This window comes from Crocodylus porosus, unplaced genomic scaffold, assembly GCF_001723895.1.
Source record: "Crocodylus porosus isolate Cpor-Errol unplaced genomic scaffold, CroPor_comp1, whole genome shotgun sequence".
Taxonomy (NCBI): Eukaryota; Metazoa; Chordata; order Crocodylia; family Crocodylidae; genus Crocodylus; species Crocodylus porosus.
The window spans coordinates 15,527,348-15,544,278 of record NW_017728932.1 but is presented as its reverse complement, the minus strand read 5'-3'; the positions used below and the strand labels follow the sequence as shown (position 1 = coordinate 15,544,278).

The window sequence follows — 16,931 nt, the reverse complement described above, 5'->3', positions numbered from 1 at the left end:
GAGATGAAAAGGAGCAACTGGTGTGGGCAAGAGATAGATGTCTATCTGAAGGGACGTAGGGTAATGACAACTTGCAAGAACAGGGAAAAGGAAAATGCCAGCGAGGGCACAGGGCTGCCAGGGCCAGTCACAGGATGCCGTGGAGCAAAGGCAAATGTAGACGTTTCCCTGATGGCCCTAAAGCAAAGCTCAGGTCACGGTTTGACAAGACCCTCTGGTCCCCTCTGCCCCAAGCCTTCCTCTTAGCCTCTTGCAGAAGGCCCTGGAGCAAGGAGGGCCCAGGGAAGGACACGGCTCCCTGGCTTGCTCTAGTGATGTGACTCCTCACCTCCCTGTGCTCGGGGAGCCCAGGGTGCCTGGCCTGACTCTCAAGTACGTTAGGGCCTTGTTGCACCCACGCAGCAGCACAGGGTCACAATAAACCTCTTGTGCCCCCTGGGAGCTGTGTGTACGCACCCAAGGCAGACCCCTTTAGCCATGCGTTATGTCTCCAGGACCGTGCCTGGCGCTTAGTAAGAGGTAAGTGGTGCGGCTCTTTCTTCCCCAGATTTCTCTGTTCTCCGTGGTTGCAGTTGCCCTCTCTCTGACATCCTTGCTGAGCCACTGCTTCCTGCTCATTGTTACCTCTGTGTCTCCTCCATTTTCTCCTCACTGCTCGTGAGAGGGCTCCGGAGGGCTGTGCCACTACGATCCTCCTCGTCGAACACTGGTGTGCAGAAACCTGTTCTGCAAATGAGGCAGTTTTATCATCCTGCCCCACGTCCTGGTCAGAGCCCCATGTCTGCTCTCTGGGGTCATTGGCTTCTCAAGTATAACTGTGTAGAGCCCTGAGATGTCTAGCAGCCCTGCCTTGCGCCTCTGTCTGAGGAGAGCAAATCTGCACGTGGCCTGTTCTGAGCAAGTGCAAACACCGGGATTGTGAGGGACAGCGTTGGCGTGTGTTCTCGCAGGCCTTTCGAGGGCCTCGGGGGCCGTTTACAGGGCTGTAACAACGCAAGGGCTTGTCTTCTCCAACTCTTTCAGTTCCTGCCTAGTGGAAAAGCTGCAAGAGGATCAGGTCTCTTGTTGTTTCGGTCTCCTGTCGGCTCCCGGTGGCATTCAAGAAAGCCGGCAAAAAATGTAAATACAAACAGAGCCACCTCGGGCTTTATTTGGGTTTACCTGAACGCGTCCACTCGCAGCCAGCGCGGAAGCGGTGGGGCGCACCGTACCCACCCAGATGAAATGGCCAGAAGATCCAGCCCCGCTGGTCTGAAGAGATGTGTTCTCTCATTTCTGGCTTCGTGACTTCAGTCCCCTCTTCTGCCTGCTGTTCCCTAGCCCTCCTGGATATGCCTTTCTGGGCTCACTACTCCGGCAGAGCCAGGAGCAGGGGCTGAGTTCTGCCTGCGAATCCAGCCGGGGTCCCATTCGGTTTTATGCAGAGAGATCCCGTTCTCTCCCACTGCGCTTTGATGAAATGCTGGTCAGCCGGGAAGGCGGAGGGACTGCACCCCCTTTCCTGGAGCATGACAGTTGGACTGAGTCCAGGTCCCCCCCCTTCTTCATCTAAGCTTCTGTCCCACGCTTGCCGCCGGGGGCTGCTTGTCCTACTGTTCCTGCCTACAGAAGATGGCAGGCCAGCTCTGCCTTGGACCCGGGAAGTGTCAGAAATGACTCTCATCACTGATTTGAGTGGAGAGAGCTAAAAGACGCATCTAGGTGCTTAGGTCTCTGTGTGTGTGAGTGAGAGTGACTCAGAGGGCTATAAAATACAAGCTAGCAGGTGTGCAGGGGGCTTGCTTTACAGCTTGCTGCTGCCCTAGATCCTGCAAGCCTATCTCCCTTGCAGATGGGATGTGATTACCCAGGGAGCTGCAAGACCGTGGCGTGTCAGGTTCTGCTGGGCAGCGTTAAATTACAGCCCTTCGGAAAGCGAGGCGCTGCCTCTCCTCGCCACATCCCCGCCCTGGCTTCACGCATTGTCCCTCCAAGCATCCCGGGGGGTAGGGAAGGCCCAAGTGAAAATAGCTGCGTTGCGAGCAGGGCAACAAAAGGCTCTTTCCCTTTGTACCAGTGGGGAGAAGCAGTGAGAGCTTGTGATTTTGAGAGGAGGGAGGGAGGGGGCAGTGCTGGAGGGGGGAGGCACTGCCCCGCACAGGGTGGAGAGGCTGGTTCTGAGCCCTGGGTACGTCTCCCCAGGGACAGGAGGGTGCTTGGAGGTGCCTGTGCTGGTGCATTTGCTTCAGCCACTCCCCAGCACATCCAGCTGTGCAGCTTGGTGGTGTTTGTCTGGCGGGGGGCCATGGTGTCCAGGTGAGGCGTGAGCTGTGCCTGGAGCCAGTGTCGGGCTGGGAGTCGTGAAGGCAGCGTCCAGCCTCCCCGTGTGCAGCTGACTCCCTGGCAGCGTGCGAGCAGGAGCCGCCTGGTTATCACCCTCTTGGGGTGTCCACACGGGCCTTCCAGGTGCTGCTTGATACCGAGATCTCAGCTCATTGGTGTGTTGCAGCCTGAACTCACCTGCAAATCCAGTGAGGTCTGAATGTGCTGAGCCTGACACCCGGGTTGTCTACAAGACCCAGTCAGCCCTGGGCCTTCTCTGGGCAGCCTGGCTAGGGGGAGAGCTGTGGAGCTTGTTGGGGATGAGATGAAGTGACTTGCCCAAAGGACACACAGCAATGTGGCAGGGCTATAACCAGGTCTCCTCCGGCTCCAGCATCACGCCTGGACCGTGGGCTGTGCAGATCTGGAGGAGGCTGAAGGCGGAGGTGAGGCGAGGAGGGATGTTGCTCCCTTCGCAGCACACCCGCTGCTCCCCTGGACTGCTGGGAGGGCAGGGGGTACAGTGCTGCTCACAGGGCCAGGCCTGAGGTGCCTTTCCAGCTCCGCTGGAGTTTCCTGCCTGTCCCTCCGGCATGATCCCAGATGCCATTGGGTGATGAATGTGCCCTTCTGTGGTCAGCCTGATTTTCTTGGCGCAGCCGTCGTATGAGGTGAACGTGCTGTTTTTACGGAGGAATGCAGAGCTGCCCGGCTGGGGCTGGAATGAGGGGAATGCAGTCGCTCACTGGGACTTGCCGGCAAACGTGGAGCAGACAAATGTCCATGTGTTTCATAGGGAAACGCTCAGGATTGAGCAACTCCTGTCCCCGCGCATGGGCCTGCAGTGCCTCGGTCAGGCAGCGGCGAGGCCTTCTCCACTGCCCACAAAGTCTCTCTGCTGAGTCTGTAACTTGTGGCCTCCCGGTGACTCCTGCCTGGGAACAGCTGCAGTGCGGGTGGGAGCGTGCGAGCCGCCGGTGCCTGCCCCTTCTCCCGCGGGGGGAGAGCAAGGTGCTGCCTAGCAAATACCTGGGAGGGGGAGCGAGGAGAGCCAGGTGGCAGAGCCGACACCGGTGTTGGACAGGTGACCTGTCTTCCGGCAGCCGCGGGTGTTTCGTTGCCCTGTTCTTCCCGGTCTTCTCGATGTCTCTTCCCCGGTGACGGCTGCTTCCGTCTCCCCTCCGACGGTGACTGTTGGTGCCTAGTAAGATCCCAGATCCTGACGTTCCTGCTCTCGCTGGCTCCCCCTTGGCCCCGCGCGATGCAGACGCCGTTGACTGGGACAGCCGGGCCTCCTCCGTACCTGACTTGTAGGGCTCTGCCTTCCACAGGCTTCCCAAGCGGAGACCTTCCCCGACTCTGGCGCCCTGAGCCCCAGCTGCTGGCGGCTCCGGTTGTGCTGCAAGCTGCCCTCTCCTCCTGAACGGCTCCGCTGCTGAAGCCTCGCACTTCCACTGCAGCAGTTGTGCCCCAGCCCCTGCCCCTGCCCCTCTGCTCCACGTTCCCAGCTGTTGAGGGGAGCGGAGCAGCCTGCAGTAGCAGTTTCTCCAGCTTCGCAGAAGTTTATTAGCTGCCCTCCAACACCAAGCAGAGCTCACGTCGTGGGGGATGCCGGCATGCTTGCGCCCACTCAGCCCTACTTCAGTCCCGTTCCTTCTCCAGAAAGCATCTCGCTGGCTGGATCTGAGACTTGGGGCAAAGAGGGCTGCAGGGAACCTGTCCTGCCTGAGTGGTGGTGGTACGGAGAGTCAGAGCCCCCCAGGGCAGGAACCAGCAGGGCTCCAGCAAGGCCAGTGGGCCCCAAGCTGGTGTATGCTGACATTGCTCCCTTCCAGGCAGTGGAGCTTGGTCGAGCTGGGATGCCTCCGTGACAGACACCTTGTAGCTGCGGCTGGTCCTGGTTTTCAGTCGCTCTCAAAGGTGCGCTGGAGTGGTCACAAGAGGCCATGGGAGGTTAGGGAACCGGCTTCCCAAGCTCCATGTACACCTGCAGGCTATGCCTTGCCAGCAGCTCTCTCTCTTCCTCTAGCTCCCTTGCATTCCAGCGCGGTTTTGTTTCCTGCGTCAGAAGCGCACGCTGTGAACTAGCAAGCTAGGAAGGCCTGACTCCAGCAGGCTTCAGTAATTTGCCTTGCATCTGGCTTTGCAGTGCTGGGAGACGGAGAGCAGGGATCGAGGTGGGGAACACGCACCGGGGTCTGGACAGTGTCCTGTTGTCATGCGGCCGCTTGTCAGCCTTGTTGGTGGCAAGAACGCGCCTTGGGTGTGGACTGGAGTTGGCTTTAATGAATGTGGAGCTGGGAGGGGAGAAGCAGCTGGGTCAGCCTCGCGGATGCCTTTGGACCAGGAATTTCCCTGGTGGTGGAACATCCTTGTCCGTGGCTGGATAGCTGTCACGGCACCAACTCCACCAGCTGCCCATCTACACTGGATGGGATTGGAGCCCTTTGGCACTTTTTGTCTCATTTTTGATGCCAAGGTGAATTTGGCCTGTGAAAGTCAGGCTCCATACTGCTAACTGCGCCATGAAGAGAGATCCGTGTCTGGCCTACCCATACGAGTGTCCTGGTCCCCCAAACATCCTGCCACTGCACCTGCTTCCCCGCGGACTGAAGCTGGCTCGGCCACTGGTGTGGCTGGTGTTATAGAAAAGCAGGGGAGGGGACTTTTGGGAGACTGGACAGACTGGGTTAGCCTGTGCAAAGGAGTCCCTGTGGGGCAGGTTCATCTCAGCAGAGCAAGCCGGGGGCTGTTGCTGCGACTGAGCATGCCTCTGCCTTTCCTCTGCCGCAGGCATCCCAACCCTCATCGTCCTGGACCCTAAAGGCGAGGTGATCACGCGGCAGGGGCGTGTGGAGGTGCTGAATGACATGGAATGCCGGGAGTTCCCGTGGCACCCCAAGCCCGTGCTGGAGCTGACCGACTCCAACGCCGTGCAGCTGAACGAGGGCCCCTGCCTCGTCCTCTTTGTCGGTATGGAGCCCTCTTGCTTGTGGAGCAGAGCCTGGGCAGGGAGGGGTGGTGCAGGAGGCTTTCTCGGGGGGAGCGGGGGCGAGTGGTGGCACTGGGGAGCTGCTTTGGTGCAGTGCAACTCACTGGCTCCATTCTTACAGGGGACAGTAGCATGTCCCAGGATGGTGGGAGCAGCATCCCGTCTCTCCCACTAGGCTGTGTAAATCCCGAAGCTGCAATGAGACAGCTTTCCCCCTGCCCCACGACCTTGCATTGCTCTGATGGGTGCCATCACAGCAGGAAACTGGGACTGAGTCAGCCTGGAAACCCCCCAGATCTCTCCCTGCAGGTCCCTTGGCCTGACGAAATGGGAAACACCCCTTTGCAGGCTGGTGGATAGCATGGACTCCGCGTGGGTCTGTGGTCCTGGGGTCAGATGCCCTGAAGCAGTGCAAGCCCTCCAAGCTGCTAGCTGGAGGAAAGGGTTTGGGATCTGCCTTCTGGAGAGCACAGGGTTGAGGCTGCACCCACTGCTTTAGCCAAGTGTGGGTTACTGATGGGTCACGGAGGATGTGCGCCTGCCCCTCGAGGCGTGTGGGGAGGGGAGCACCCAGTGCAGGGGGCCGAGCGGCAGTATAGACAACGCACAAACAATCGCAGTGTAACCCCTCCTGCTCCACGTGCCCGCCCCTTCCCGTGTGCACGGGCAGAGCCAGGAACATGGCGTGCGTCACCTGGGGTCTGTGGGCTGCTGCTCCCAGGACAGCGTTGTGGGGGGGCCGCAGCCTGCGGGCCCGGGTGGAAGGAGGGTACTGTTCCAGTTATTTCCTGAACCCAGAGGTTCCCCCACGTAGAACCATCTCAGCGCCGCTCAGGGACGGCTCCTTTCCTTCCCAGCCAAGCACTGAGCTTCGGTTGCGGGTGGTGTTCGACTGATGTTCCTGCCTGTCTCTCCTGTACCTCCCCCGTATCAGAGCTGCCTTCGCGTCCCCGCTGCCACCTTGGCTGCCAGGCAGGGGAGCAGCAGAGCTGCTGTTCGGAGGTGGAGGGAGCATGGGTGGTGCCGCCTCGCCTGGGCGCCTCCTTTGGTCCTCGCAACATCCAGGTGCTTCTCAGCAGGCGGCCAGCTGCCTCCGGCCTGTTACTTCCTGGGCTTTCGTGGTGGCATTTGAGGGAGTGAAGAGGCTGGAGTATTTGGGGAGCTGCTTTGCTGAGAGAATCGATTTCCTCGTCTTACGTGAAAGCCCTGCTCAGCTCTGGTCACCTTGTGTCCTTCTCACATCCTGACCACCATCTTACTGTCCTTTTGTCTCCTGGCACCCGTGCCCTGCAGATTCGGAGGATGACGGTGAGTCCGAGGCGGCCAAGCAGCTGATCCAGCCCATCGCTGAGAAGATCATTGCTAAGTACAAAGCCAAAGACGAGGAGGCGCCACTGCTGTTCTTCGTGGCAGGCGAGGTGAGCGGGGATCGGGGGACAGCACTGCTCCTTCGGCTTTGTGCGTGGCAGCTGTGACCTGGTGGCACGCAGGCCTGGAGCTCTTGCGTCGGAAACCAAGAGGTTGGGAATGGGATCTCCCCAGCCTGGGGCCTGTCTTTTGCACAGAGATCCCCCCAGAGCCAACCCCAGAAGCTTCCTGGCAGGCTGGAGAATACAGCAGACAAAGCCGGAGCCCTGCTGCGGGCTCTGTGTGTCTGGGGACGGGGGTGGGGGGGCCTGGCTGGGACAGAGCAGGACCTCCCCTGCCTGCAGCCTGCTCCACGTGCTGTGCCCCTCGCTGGGCTGAGAGAACAAGGCTCTGTGCACTTGCTCTAATTAGCCCCCGCTGTGACAAGCGGAAGGGCACAGCTGGTGCCGAGGGCTCAGATCCCAAGACCTGAGCCAGCATCTTGATGGGGAGGTAAGATGTCCCCTTTGCGAACGCCCTCCGCCAGGGACGGTGCGTTAAACCAGAAGGCTCTGAACAAGAGCAAGTTACGCTGGGTTAAAGGGGACGGAGGTAGCTTGTCCGCGGGTCAGCTGCTCTGCGGAGCTGCTCCTTGTCTGTGGCAAACGGTGGCTGAGACCCGTACGCAAGCCCCGTTTCATCCAGGAGCCAGTTGCCCCTGTTTAGCCAGCGCTTACCGTGGAACAGGAGCAGACATGATGCGGTTCATGCGATGCAGCTGATCTGGAAGGAGTCTCCTCCTTTTCCTCTCTGGCCTGTTTGTCTGCCCATTCCCCGAGGTGGGTCCTGCTGAGTGTGCCCCCTCCCAGCTGCCCTGCTCTGCGGATATGCTTGCGGAGAGGGATCTGAAAGGTGCCTGTTAATCTCTTTCTCCTCTGCCCCTGCCACTGCCACAGCCAAACTGTGTGTGCAGGGAGTGGGGACAGGATGAGGTGCAGCTCCGCACTGGAGCCGCTGGCAGGGCCCTGTGTCGCACGGAGCCCTGCGTGCCCATTTCTGCAGGAACGCCACTTTACTTGAGCAAAAAGCCTTGCTGCGTGGCCTCTGCCCAGAGGCATTCCTGCAAGAGCGTCATCTGGCACTGCTGAGCAGAGCTGACAGCCGGTGATGGATGCGTCTCTGCGGCCAGCATGGAGGCGACAGCTTCTGTCTGAGCGGCACTGGGGGGGTCCCGCAGCCGGGGGAGGAGGGCGAATGCGGTGCTAGGGCCCTCGAGGGGAATGTTGCCTTTTCCCCTCAAGCAGCAGGGACAGGAGGGGGGTCCGGCCGTGCCCTCGCTGTCCGGGGGTTCACAGCCCCTGGCAGTTGCGTGCTCTGTGGCATGGGCCAGGCATACTGGTGGCAGAGGTCATGAATCCTGCCGTTGAGAGCTGCAGAAAGAAACCGTCTCCAGGCAGGCTTTGTTCCAGGGGTGGGAAGCCATGCCACTACAGCTCTGAAGCTTTGGGGCCGCGGGGGGTTTCCCTTGGCTCCCCTGCCCGTAGGCGGCCTCTGTAGTTGGAATAGCTCTGGGAATGAAAGCAGGCCGGGAGCAAGCCTCCGCTCCCGGCCTGGGTCTCTGTCCTGGGCCATGCTGCTCCCTTGCTGCGTGACCGTCCGTGCAGTACTCCCGCCCGCGGGGCCTCTCGTCTCCTGTGTGCGAGAGGGAGACGGGGCCCGTCCCACGGGCTGGGGCTGTGATGACGGGTTGATTGTAGGAGTGGCGGAAGCTGCAGAGCGCAGGAGAAGGCGCTGAGAGCTGCCTGCCTGCTTCAAGTGACCCTTGGGGCGTGCGGGGAAGCTTCAGACCTTCCGGAGCCCACACAGGTGACACGTTCACCAGGGCCTTACACTTCCCTCTGCCCCATCGGTGCAGGCCTGGGAGGCCAAGATGCCTTTCAGTGGGTCGAGGGATGCGTCTATGCTCACCAGCTCCATTGCTGCATGCATCAGCCCGTGCTTCCCCGCACTGCGCGGTGCTGCAGCCCCCCTCCCCCTCGGGTGTGCGCACTGCAGTCCGCCGCGCGCATGCCCGGCGCTCTCCGCTCGCTAACACGCTCCCAGGCCACCCCGGCCTCGGCCCCGAGTCTCTGAATGAGCCCCTTGTCGGCCAGGCCGGTTGCAGAAGGGAGCTGCGCTCTCGCCCCCTCCCCCGGAGCCTGCCCAGGGTCCTCCTCCCCGGCCCTCTTGCTGGCTGGCTGTAGCTGAAACACTGCAGCTCATTCATTTCGCTCCGGCTGGCCGTGTGGCAGCCGCCGTAGAGAATGGGGGAGCATCCTGAATGTCCCATTCATCGCTGGCTCAATAGCCGCGGCCGCCAGCTCCACGGCCGTCCCCATGTTTCCGGCGGCCTTGCTTAGCCCTGGGGCCACGGCTCACAATACCGCCTGACCGTGGCCCTGGGCTGCTGGCACCACCCTCGCCCCCCCCCCGGCGCCTTCGAGGCTGATTTGCATTTACGAAGAGACCACAGCGGTTTTGCGACAGTCCGGCGGGGCGCAGGGCGGAGGCCCCGGACTCCGGCTGCAGGGACGCGCAGGTTAGAAACGCTCACACGAAGCGCTGGCAGTCTCCGGGGTGACGCCCCAGGGCGGTTGCGCGCTGGGCTCGCCCGGGAACGCCGGGGCAGGGAGAATGGAGCGCTGCAGTTGGAGCCAGGAGCAAGGAGCGACCCAGCCTGGCCATGTCTGTTCAGTTCAGCAGCTCTGGCAGTCACAGATTAGTGCATTCCCCCCGTCCCTCCCTTTCCACAGGGCTCTGATTTCTTTGCGTGCAAGCCCCTCTGCCCCGCTTTCCCGCCAAGCGGCCGGCTGGCTGGGCTCCTTGCAGCCCCTGTGTGTGGGAACAGGGCCCTGCTGTTCCCAGATCCACTCGCAGGCGTGTTCTTGGGATGTCCAGGCCTTCCTGGGCTGCCCCCCGTCTGCCACAGCTGCTCGCCCCCCATGTCTCGGTGGTGGACCCAGCCGGAGGTCACAGTGCGGCTGCCTGACGGCCAGAGCCACACGCCACGGTGCTGCTCCCTCGTTTCCCACACGGCCTGCGGACACCTTGGCATCTGGGAGGTGGTGGGCGGCGAAGGCTTGGCTGAGTCTGCTGCTCTCTTTCTGCCGTCTCCCTGGCTCTGTGCCCACTGGGTCCTGGCCATCGCGGCTCTTGGGCAGCATGTCGCTTGCAGACAATGCTCACGTCTTCGCCTGGGGGAAGTGGGGAGGAAGCCCAGATTCCCCTGCTCTGGCAGCACTGGCTTTGTTCTCTTCTGCCACTGGGAGTGGCATATTTCAGCTCCGCCAGGGCTCCCTGGGAGAGGGCAGGCGCTAGCCCAGCTCCAGGCTGTCCTGGGTGATGGAGGAGGCAGCTCTGAGACAAAGAGCCGAGCCCACGGTTGCACAGAGAATCGATGGCAGGAGGGTGAATAGACCTTGGAGCCAGGAGGTTTCTGGCTCTGCCTTGTAACTGCAGGGCTCTGGGTTGATGGAGACAGGGGAGGCAGCAGCAGCTTAATGGGGTACTTTGGGGCAGCCCTTCGCTAGTCAGACCTGGCCAGTCTCACCTCCCAGTTCTGCCCCTGTGGGCTGGCTGGCCGTGGCTCCTGGCCTGCCCAGACTCGGTCTTGCTGGCTGTAGCAAGACGGAGGAGGCCTGGCGGAGAAGCGGAGCGACAGGCTGTGCTCGTACCTGCGGCACAGCTGGCAGGCGCCGCTGGGGGAGCTCGGACAATGGCCCTGAGACGTGCCCTGCCGCAGGGGGTGGGGGGAGGGCAGGTGCTCCCAAGAGGAGAGGCGCCTTCTCCCCTCGCGACCCCAGCTTTCATCCTGGCCTGCATGGCAGTCGCTGGCTCTCAGCTCCCTTCGTTGTCCCCATTGTCCCACAACAGGTCCTGGGGGCAGGGGGAAACAAAGCCCGGTGAACCTTGCTCTGTGCCTGCAGCCCCAGCCTTGGCCTCTGCCCCTCCTCTTCCCCCAGGCTGCAGAGCACCAAGGGAGCCATTCAACCCCCGCCCCCCCTTTCCATCTGTCTCTGCTGACAGATTCAGCCGCCTGAATCCTGCGGTGGGGTCTTAGTAGGAAGCCAGGCCCTGGGGGCGGGGGCCCGGCCAGCAATCCCGTCTTCACCCAGTCGTGTTGAGCCCTCCCTGGTAGCGGTGACAGGGCCGTGCGTTTGCTGCTCCCCTCCTTGACGGAGCTTCTGTCTCACTGGCTTCCAGGACGACATGACCGACTCCCTGCGGGATTACACCAACCTGCCGGAGGCGGCCCCCCTGCTCACCATCCTGGACATGTCGGCCAGAGCCAAGTACGTGATGGACGTCGAGGAGATCACGCCCGAGATTGTGGAAGCCTTTGTGAGCGACTTTCTAGCGGACAAGCTCAAGCCCGAGCCCATCTAGGCGGGCACCCGCGGACCTTGTTTAAAGCAGGGCTCTCCCCTCCGCTCGCGGGACCTCCCAGCACCCTTGCGTGCAGCCCAGTATCCAACCTCCTTGTGGTGCCTTGTTTTCTGCAGTGAACCCTTCTCCTGAGCAAACTCCTCGAGATGCACTTTCAGCAGGGAGTCACCGGCGTTCGGAGGCTTCGCTCGTGCTTCATGGTGATATATTCTCTTGTAGCCCGGCCAGAACTGTTACTGTCCCTGTACTCTGTATCTGGCACTAGCTAGCAGGCAGATCTTCTTTGCATGGTGTTCTTCCCAGCATAGGCATCTGGCAGTGGACGGGGTTCTCAGGCCTCTGATACCTCCTCCTCTCCTCCCCGTCTCCCGCCCTGCCCCACACAGACTGTTCCGAAGAAGCAATAAGGAAATGTCCCCACCCCCAGCCATCCTCCTGGCTCCGGCCGTGTCGCAGGCCAAGCGCTGACATCCTTGGCACGTGTGGCGGTGGCCGGGACGCTGCAACCCCTGCCCTCCTCCTGGTGAGAACTCCTGTGTCCAGGCTGTTTTCTCTGCCTCCCAGGCATGCAAGTCGGAGGGAATCCCACCCCAACCTTCCCCCCAGCCATGCAGAGAAACAGCACAGGGCTGCTCAGACCTCTCCCACCCCTCCCTTCTTGTCTCCCACCTCCTTTTTTCTTCCGTGTTCTCCCACTCTCTCCTTTGTGCCCTCCTCTCTCTGGTATGAAATGTCCTCCCCTGTACGTAGCTGATTGAACCATTTTTTGTAGCTGTGTCCCAAATCCAACCTTAATGGTGCTGTTCTTTGACCCCCACCCCACCCGGGCAGCACAGCTGAGCCCCCGGAAAAGTGACGTTGTAAAAACTGTACATGGTGATTGGCCCTTTGTAATAAAACCCACGTCCGACCCAAGTCTGGCGCCTCTGTGAGGGAGTCAGCGTCCTCGCATGACGGGGCACAAGCAGAGCTGGTGGGAAGGCAGCACCTGGCCTGGTGTCCCACAGCGCTGAGGCCCAGCCAAGACAGGGAGCTCCCAGTATGCAGCCCCTGCTTTGCCGGCTTGCTCTCCTCCTGATCCCAGTCCACTGGGAGGAGCTGAACATGCCTGGCCTGGCAGGGTGGGAGCAAAGGGGTCCTAAAGGGGTCCCTGCCCTGGGGAAGCTCTGCCTGCCTTACCCAGGTAAGAGCCAGGGCAGGGAGAGGGGCCTGAGCCAGTGCCATGTGTCACCAAGCCTGCTGCCGCTCACCAACCGGTGCCCTGAACCTGGGCCCTTGCAGGTGTTTGCTGGGCCGTGTCGTCCTGCTGCCTCTTGCCAGTCCAGGTTGGAGGGTTGGACCCTCCCCAGCACCCAGCAGCCTGCCAGGGGAGGAGGGGAGCTTGGAGCCCTGCGTGACGGGTGGGGGCAAGTCCTCATGGCTCAGGCAGCGTTTCCTCAGCTGCCATTCACAGCTGGCATGTAACTCGGTGCTGACTTTCGCTGTGGCGGGCTGGAGCGCCTACCTGGGTGCATAATCAGTCTAGCGCCGCAGAGCTGGGGTCCAGCTCGGGAGAGATAGGAAAGGTCCAGCCCTGCCCGTGCTGGGGGATGTGGCCTATACTACCTGGGTGGTGCTGGGGCAGTCCAGCTTCCTAGGCAGCCAAGTGGAGTTCACTGCTCACTGCCCCCAACATGTGCAGAGGGGGTTGCTTTCTATGGCTGCTGCTGAGCTGCCAGCTCCCACCAGGCTAAACCAGGGTTAGAAATCCTGGTGTTTCCCCAGGCCCAGCGCTGGGCAGAAACTGGCTCGATAGGGTCAGTGCTCCCACACCAAGGGTGGGGGGCTGCAGGGGACAGGGCATGTTTGTGATTTAGATGAGACAGATGAGGAAGCTTGAGCTAGGGCAGCCTCATCGCTAGCAGATTGTTTAGGCAGCAGCGATTAAACTCTGGACAGGCTTAGAACAAAGGAACCCGACTCCCCTCCAAGGGGCCTTGCAGGCAGGGCTGGGGGGCAGGAATCCAGCGCATCCAGATGGGCCGCAGGAGACGGGTGAGCTCACCGACCAAGCGCACAGGATCCCTGGCACGAAGGTTCCAGGTGCACAGGGCTGGGCGTAGCCTCCAGGACCTGACCTCTCTTCTGCAGCTGCCAGTCCTGGCACAAGGCAACAGCCTCCCAGGCTGCTTCCGAGCAGAAGTGCGTGGCTATGCTGAATCCCTCCTCCCCCTGCCAAGGACCTGGGCGTGGAGCCGGCTGATGCTCCCTGTTCTCATGGTCAGTACCAAGCCCCCAGTTCCTGAGATCCTACGCCCCACTGTCAAGGCACAGGAGCCAGGGGAAAGGGTGGCCCTTGGTAAGTAGGTTGGGGTATAGCCCTGACCACTGTGGGGAATCTAATGTACAGGAGCTAGGCAGTTACTATTGCAGCTGGGACAGAAGTTGTGGGCCACCTACGAGGAAAGCATGGTGCCAGAAGGCTAGAGCCCCTTCTCCCCTCTGAGCACCTGGGGCCCAGGTACTGTGGGCTGTCCTGCCACGTACAACAGCCTGTGCCAGTGTAGAAGGAGGTTTCCCAGTATCCTCTGGGATTTCTCCAGCCCAACCAGACCTGCAGATAGATAAGGGAAGAGCCCGGGACTTCTCCCCTGGGGAGGGGGGGTCACACTGCACTTCTCTTCCCCAGTTTCCAGGCTTGTGTTGTTTCCCCTCCCATCCCTAGGAGAAGCCTGCACTCCAAGCACTCCTTGTACAGCATTTGCTGCCCATGCAGGCTCTGGTCAGGACGTGCTGCCACCTGCCGGCAGGAGAGCTCAGAGCCTCCTGGAAAGTTGTGCTTGGCTCAGTGGGAGGATCGCAGCCCCTCCAGGCACAGAGAACCCACCACAGCACAGGTCCCTCAGAGGGGGTCTTTGCTCTGCCCTGGTCCCTTGCTAGATCTCGCTTACGGAGCCCGTGTTGCTGTCATGGAGGAACTTTGAGTTGTGTCCCATCAGCTCTGCCAGCCAGAGTCAACCTCCTGCTTCAGGTACCGAGGCTGGACGGGGCGGGAGGGTGCCTGCGAGAACACTGCTAGGTGTCCAGCAGGCATATGGCAAGGACATGCCCTCTGTGAGTTGTACAACCGTCCCTCTCCTGCTGGCCCTGCAGCGAGCAGATGGAGCAGGTTTGTGACTCGGGATGGTGTGTGACAGGGGAAACCTTGTGTCCTGGCCACCGCCCGCTCAGGCAACACCTGAGTCTAGGGAAGTGCTGCGAGAGCTGCTGGTGCATCTGCAGCATGACCCCCGTCAACCGAGCAGTCACGAGCCCTGCTGGTCACAACAGCTTGTTGTAGACTAAGACCAGGCCCTGTTGCAGGAAGCAAGGAGCTGTGGACTTGGTATCTGCTCTGTGACCTCAGAGACCTAGTGACAGCAGCTTCACTGGAAGCTGCTGAGTCTTCATATTAGCACAGCTTTCCCTGGGAGCCTCCAAACACGGTTCACGCTGCCACTGGCCAAGGGGAAGGTGATGATAGCAAGGACCTCTGCTGCATTATGGATATCCCAGCTGTGCTCAGACCCCCAGCTTAAGCCAGAGCTGCCCCCACTGCTGTTGAAACCACATGGGCCTGGCCCATAGCATCAAAAGGTAACACACAGCTACATGCTTGACACAGCCACCTCCTGGTCCTACCAGGGTGCCTGCAGCCCAGCTCTGCTCCTGAAGGAGTAGCAGTGCCTGGGGCAGTGGGTGGGTTCAGAGCCTGGAAAGGTGCACAAGGTACTGCCCAGCCAGTGGGCCCAAGCCACCTCAGAGAAGCTAGCAGGCAGGGGCTAAGGGCTTCTCCTGAGCCTGAGGACAGTGCCTTGCAGCTCCCTGTTAAACCCTGCATAGCGCTTTGGGGACTGGAGTAGCAGTAGATTCAGACACCTGCAGTCTCCAAGCCCTGTCTATCCTTGGTAGCAGAGGCAGCTACATGCAGCTCTTGATGCCCTGCCCAAGGCTGTAGATTCCCCCAGCACTGAGGGGAAGTTGGAATGTATGATGGGCCCTGGGCAGGTTCAGTTCAACCCTCAAGCAAAGCACACCAAACAGCAAATGCCCCAACCCTGGCTTTATTTAGCTCTATGCTAACCCCACACATGTGAACATACAGCCGGGGGTCCTGGAAGCGTGCAGGAGTCTCCTTGGTCGCTAGCCTGACGCCGGGAACTTCTGCCTCGTGCTTTCTGGCAGCTGCAGCTGCAGCTGCCTCTTGCCTTCGAACAGGATGATGCTGGCAGCCATGGCTGAATTGAGGCTGTCCATGCCATGCACCACTGGGATGACAAGTCTCCTGCCCCCTGTGCTCTCTGCCAGCTGTAGTGCTTCCAGGCTCAAGCCCTGCGTTTCCCCACCGATCACCACTGCCACAGGCCCCCGGGCCCAGCTCTCACAATAGGTCTGTGCAAGAAGCTCTGGGTTCTGGTCCCAGTCTTCTGCTTCCTTGTCCTCCTCGCCATTAGAATCCAAAGACAAGTGTCCTCTGCCAGCCCCAACCTTCAGGCTGCACGGACGAGAGATCCAGCCATAGCTGCTGATCTTGCCCGAGGTGTGCTCTGGTTCATCCTGGGCACCTGGGTCCTGGTTGCCAGCCACGTGGATGCAGGTATCAGGGGGCAGGTTGCCAGGGACAGACTCCCACTCCAGATTGGTGATGACAGGCACACGAAAGTGAGCGCCCATGCCAGCACGAAGCACTTTAGGCTCCCAAGGGTCCACGCAGCCTGCAAAAAGAGAGTCAAAGTGAAGGGGCAAGGAGTCGGCAGGGCCTGCAGGCCATGACAACCGAGCTGGCACTCCAAGCATCTCCTTATCCCACTGCCCCCAGTCGTGTAAGTGTGGCTCCCTAGGGAGCGGCCTACCTTTGGTGAGCAGCACTTTGCTGCAGCCCACCCCTGCCGCAGACCTCAGAATAGTCCCTAGGTTTCCTGGGTCACGGATGTTATCGCAGATAAGGCCAAGGGGCAATGCATTCCTCAGCTGGATGGCTGGAAAAACCATCTTGGTGTAGTCCGGCTTGGAGAAGATTCCTGAGGAAGCAAATGGACAGAGGCCTATGGGCAGATGGAAGTCGACTGTTTTTCTTTAACGCAGCCGTGCCCCACCCAGCGATACGCTCACCCCAACTTCACCACTTCTGCAGTTTGCAGAGTGGCATGGCAGAGCGTGCCAGGAGCAGCTCGGGCAGAACAATTTTTCCTTCCCCAAGGAGCCTGACAGGCAGCAGCATTCCCAGGACATGGGATGCTATTTCTGCCTGGCTGCCGAGGGGTGTTATCGTGGCCCCACGCAGCGTAGGTAGTGCTCCCCACGCTGCGGCAAGCTCTGTGTCACCAGGAGCCGGCTCCTTGGGTCGCCTCTGCGGGCCACGACATCGGCCTGGTGCAAGAGGCAGCCCCCATCCTGCTTCCGCTGCCCCTGCCTCGCTACCGCCACAACGGCTGCTGCCGTCTCTCCCCCACGTACCTCACCTATTAGCCCCGGCGGAGCGACGAGGTCCGACCACAGCTTGATGTCTTCAAACTTCACCTTGATCAAGCTGGCTCTTTTCAGCGCCGCCTCAGGCAGCTGCTTCAGCTCCTTCATCCGCTGGGAGCTGAAGAAGAGAGTCTGCAGCTCCGCGCCAGCCTCCAGCGCGTCCTTGATCAGCCTGTGCCCCTCCAGCAGGATCTTCCCGTGCTGCTCCCGGAACTTCTGCGACTTGGCCACGACCACCACCCTCCTGCCGGGGAGCAAGCGCCCGAGATGCGGCTCTGACACCCGCGCTGACGCCGCGCAGAGCGCCGGGACCGGGCACCGCCTCCCTGCACCCAACACGCGCCCCCCGCTTACCCAAGGCGGCGGTCGCCGGCCCGGG

At 61.1% G+C, this 16,931-nt stretch overlaps 2 protein-coding genes across 2 annotated transcripts in view; one reads left to right on the top strand and one right to left on the bottom strand.

The window, feature by feature from the left end:
• NXN (nucleoredoxin) overlaps positions 1 to 11,978 on the top strand; it is a gene marked incomplete at its 5' end in the record, with an annotated part of 63,176 nt that extends 51,198 nt beyond the window's left edge. The window contains 3 exons of the mRNA XM_019545315.1: positions 5,095 to 5,274; positions 6,587 to 6,711; positions 10,883 to 11,978. Coding sequence (XP_019400860.1) covers positions 5,095 to 5,274; positions 6,587 to 6,711; positions 10,883 to 11,065 — 488 coding nt within the window. The remainder of the gene's footprint in view (positions 1 to 5,094; positions 5,275 to 6,586; positions 6,712 to 10,882) is intronic.
• A 3,150-nt stretch (positions 11,979 to 15,128) lies between these two features.
• Positions 15,129 to 16,929, bottom strand: MRM3 (mitochondrial rRNA methyltransferase 3; the record flags this gene model as incomplete). The annotated part of the gene is made up of 4 exons (XM_019545314.1): positions 15,129 to 15,798; positions 15,937 to 16,104; positions 16,546 to 16,796; positions 16,907 to 16,929. Coding segments are annotated over 4 exons (1,014 nt in total), but the record flags the coding sequence as incomplete, so codon positions are not given.
• Positions 16,930 to 16,931: the final 2 nt, after the last annotated feature.